At 63.1% G+C, this 3,776-nt stretch overlaps 1 protein-coding gene across 1 annotated transcript; it reads right to left on the bottom strand.

The window, feature by feature from the left end:
• Positions 1-690: 690 nt before the first annotated feature.
• Positions 691-3,273, bottom strand: SP8 (Sp8 transcription factor). Its single transcript, XM_062495559.1, has 2 exons — positions 3,238-3,273; positions 691-2,169 (listed from the first exon to the last, which is right to left on the bottom strand). Exons 1-2 carry the CDS (start codon positions 3,256-3,258, stop codon positions 691-693), a joined length of 1,500 nt encoding a protein of 499 aa, XP_062351543.1. The 5' UTR covers positions 3,259-3,273.
• Between the last annotated feature and the right edge of the window lie 503 nt (positions 3,274-3,776).

The raw sequence follows: 3,776 nt of genomic DNA on the forward strand, positions 1-3,776 counted from the left end.
CGACTTTCAACCTAATTATTTTCAATGTATTTCGCGATTCCTGCTCAGACGAGAAATATACAAATGTGCTGGCAAACGCTGTAAAATTTGGACTCGAGGAGGTAAACGATTCGTTAAAATTGGAAAAAAGAATAAAGAGGGAAGGGAAATAAGCGCACTGCCGCTCCGGTCCCGGGGAGAAAACGGACTCTGAGCAGGTACCGGGATGAGAGCAGGTCCGAGTGTCATCTCGGCGCTGTGCGGGGCACGGAGCGCGGCTGGCGGCGCTGCCGTCGGAGGGGCACCGCGGCTGTGCCAGCGCCAATGCCGGAGGCAGGGAGCACGGGCCGGTTTCCAGCAGCAAAGCGAGAGGGGACGTGGGTGTTTTTTTCCTCTCTAAAAGCAACACGAGGCGGGGGGTCTCAAGGCGAAGGGGGAAGGACGACGCCCCACGGGGGGTGGCGGCTCTCCGCTTTTGCCGAGCCGCTCCCCTGCCCCCGTCGCGGGGGTTGCGCGGCCCGGCCGCACCGCCAGCCCCGTGCGGGGCTCCGGGAGGGCAGCGGAACGGCCGCGGGGCTGAGCGCTGTTCTTGCGGAGCCGTGCCCGCTACTTACGTGTCCGCGTCCCCGCCGCAGGGCTGCGCGCTCGGGGGGCTGCTCGACCAGGACGGCGGCGGGACTGGGGGGCGCGGCGGCCCCGCTCCTCCGCCCGTCACTCCAGGCCGTTGCGGTGGCCGGGCTCGGGGGGCGGCAGCAACTCCGGGGAGTGGCAGGGCGGGCTGCCGGCCGCGCTGTGCTCGCTGTCGGTGTCGCTGCCCTTCTTGCCGCCGGGGCCGGGGCCGCCGCCGGGGCCGCCGCCGCCGGGACCCCCGGTGCCTCCGGGGCCGCTGTGGGTCTTGACGTGCTTGCTGAGGTGGTCGCTGCGCATGAAGCGCTTGTTGCAGACGGGGCAGGCGAAGCGCTTCTCGCCCGTGTGGGTCCGCAGGTGCCGCTGCAGCTCGTCGGAGCGGGTGAAACGCTTGCCGCAGAAGAGCCAGTTGCAGACGAAGGGCCGCTCGCCCGTGTGCCAGCGCAGGTGCGCCTTCAGGTGCGAGGTCTTGCCGTACACCTTGCCGCAGCCGGGGATGTGGCAGCTGTGCAGCCCCTTGCGGCGCAGGCTGGCCCCCGCCGGCCCCAGCCGCTCGGCCTCCTGGCAGTTGGGGCAGTCGCAGGTGGCGCGGCCCGAGTAGCGCCGGGCGGAGGAGCGCGGGGAAGCGGCCAGCGGCGCGGCAGGACCACCGCCCAGCATGGAGCCCCCCGCGCCGGCCAGCGGCGAGGGGGCCGAGTCCGGGTACGAGCCGGGCAGCACCGGCTTAAATCCGTCCATGAGATGCTGCCCGGCGGGGCTGAGGAGGTGCGAGGAGGCGCCGCTGCTGAAGGCCGAGTGGCCCAGGCCCGAGTAATCCGAGTTGTAGCCGCCCAGTGGCGAGTGGAGCGAGGTCTGGAGTCCGCCGGCCGCCGGGTGCAGCGAGCCGGGCAGCGCGGCCGCACCGTTGGGGCTCTGCACGTCGATCCAGCCGGCGCCCACGTCCCACCAGCTGGAGGCGCCCGCTGAGCCTACCTCCCCGGCGCCGAGTCCCGGGTGCGAGGGCTTGAACCAGGACTCGTAGGGGTGCGCCATGCCCACCCGCGGGTAGATGCCCTGCAGCCCCTCCACCGACGTGTGCACCTTGGAGATGAAGACGGGCTGGTGCGCCGCCGCCTCCTGTCCTGCCGCCCCGCCGCCGCCGCCTCCGCCTCCGCCGCCGCCACCGGCGCTGCCCGGCGCCTGGAAGACGGAGTAGTCGTTGGCGAAGGGCGAACTGGCGGCCGCCGCGCTGCTGGAGGTGAGGGAGAAGGCGCTGGATCCCGGCGACCCGCCGCAGCTGAACGAGTCCGAGACGAGGGCGGCCGCCGCCGCCGCCGCCGCCGCCGCCGCCGCCGAGGAGCCGTTCCGCGCCGCGCCCGCCACGCCGAAGCCCGGGAGGCCGGAGCCCACGGCGCCGCAGCTGCCGGCCGAAGCTGAGGAGGAGGAGCGTTTCCAGGGGTGGAAGCCTTTGCCGAAGGAGGACGTGCTGTCCGAAAGGGCGGACGGCGAGGGGCTGGGGCTGCCGATCTTGTTGCAGGTCGCGGCGAGCATGGCCAGCGGCGTGGAGCCTACCCGCGGTTCCTCCTGCGGGCACAGAGGGGAGAGGGCCGTCCCGCCGGCGTCAGGGATGGATGGAGCGGCCCCGCGCCGCCGCCCCGCTCCCCGCGTTCCGCGTTCCGCGTTCCGCGCCCGGCACCGCTCCGCCGCCCGGCCCCGCTCCGCTCCGCCGCCCGGCCCCGGGCGCAAAGTTTCGCGACTCCCGCGGGAGGATCCCCTCGCTGGGGCCGGCACCGCGGTTCTGCTTCCAAATGCCTTCCGGGGCTTTTTTTCACCATCCAACTCCCCTCCCCCGAAGGAGCTCAGGAAGGGTTAAAAAGGGGGGAGAAAAAAAGAGAAGGAAAAAAAGTTGCGTCTGTTACCGTAGCTTTAAAGATGCCCCCGCACGGCGGCAGCTACGTTTCAGCCTGCTCCCTTTCCTCGGGACGTGGCCGGTCCCCGTCCCTCAGGCCAGTAAGGCTGTTTTCTTAAATACAGAATTGCAGGTCTATCAAATTACTAATTTTTTAGGCGTCCTTTAGATCAGCCTCATTTACGTAGCAACGATAATGAAATACATATATAAATTTAACATATGTAAATATGTATGCATACACGAGTTGAACGTACCTGCTAGACACGGTGGGTTGTGTTATTTTAAAGGGAAATAAAAAGATACAATCTGTTGCAAATTTTTTTAAAAAATTGTACGCAAAAAAACCCGATAGTGCTGGGTTTGGGATATTTTTTTTGTTTGTTTGTTGTTTTTTTTCTTCCAGCAGTCACATGTAAAGAAGAAAAGCCACTTCTTCGGGGGCACAGGAACAGCACAGCCCAGGCGCTGTAGGTTGTTTCTACAAATGCCCTTAAAACCTTTTCTTGCTCACTGAAAAGTGACTCTGCCCCCTTTTCCCCCTCTCACTCTTTCTTTTCTCCTAAATTCACTTGTACTTAAGCTTAAAAAAAAAAAAAAAAAAAAAAACCAAGAAAAAAAAAAACAGGCTGAATAGAGGAGACTGATAGCCCCGGTCAAGACAGGGGTTATTTTAACCCCCTCCAATCGACAATAAAAAGAAACCAATTAAACCAGCAAGAGAAAAAAATCCTTAGACTCACCCCTAGAAGTGAAGTTGCCATCACACAAAAGTGCCCTCCTCTCAGAGGATCTTTTTTATATTGATAAATCAGAGGCAGTGTTTTTTTTAGAGGTGTGCAATACAATGATCAGTTCCGCCCATTCCACCACAATTGTAGCTCCCTCGCCGGCTTTGAAGTGCCGCTGAGCCACCGCCAGCCAATCCCCGCCACCGCCGCCTCGCTCGCCGACGTGACAGCGTGAAGTCAGCAGCGCCGTCGAGCCCGGCCCGGCCGCCGAGCCCCGCCGGCTCTGATGACCTCACGCACTCACGTCGGCGAGAGAAGCTGCGGTCCCGGTCCGCAGGGAGCGCTCACACCGGACCGGGACACTTCGTCCCGGCAGCCCCTTTCCATCACCATCCCCCCCTCCCCCCTGCCCCCCCGTCCGTGTGCGTAATTTGACAACAGTTGGTTTTCCTGTTTTTTTTTTTTTTTTTTTTTTTCCCCGCGGAGCGGTTTATATTTGAATTTTTATATTATCATTATCGTCGTGATCTCAGTCTTACTGTGGTTATCGG

This window comes from Cinclus cinclus, chromosome 1 (genome assembly GCF_963662255.1).
Source record: "Cinclus cinclus chromosome 1, bCinCin1.1, whole genome shotgun sequence".
NCBI lineage: Eukaryota > Metazoa > Chordata > Aves > Passeriformes > Cinclidae > Cinclus > Cinclus cinclus.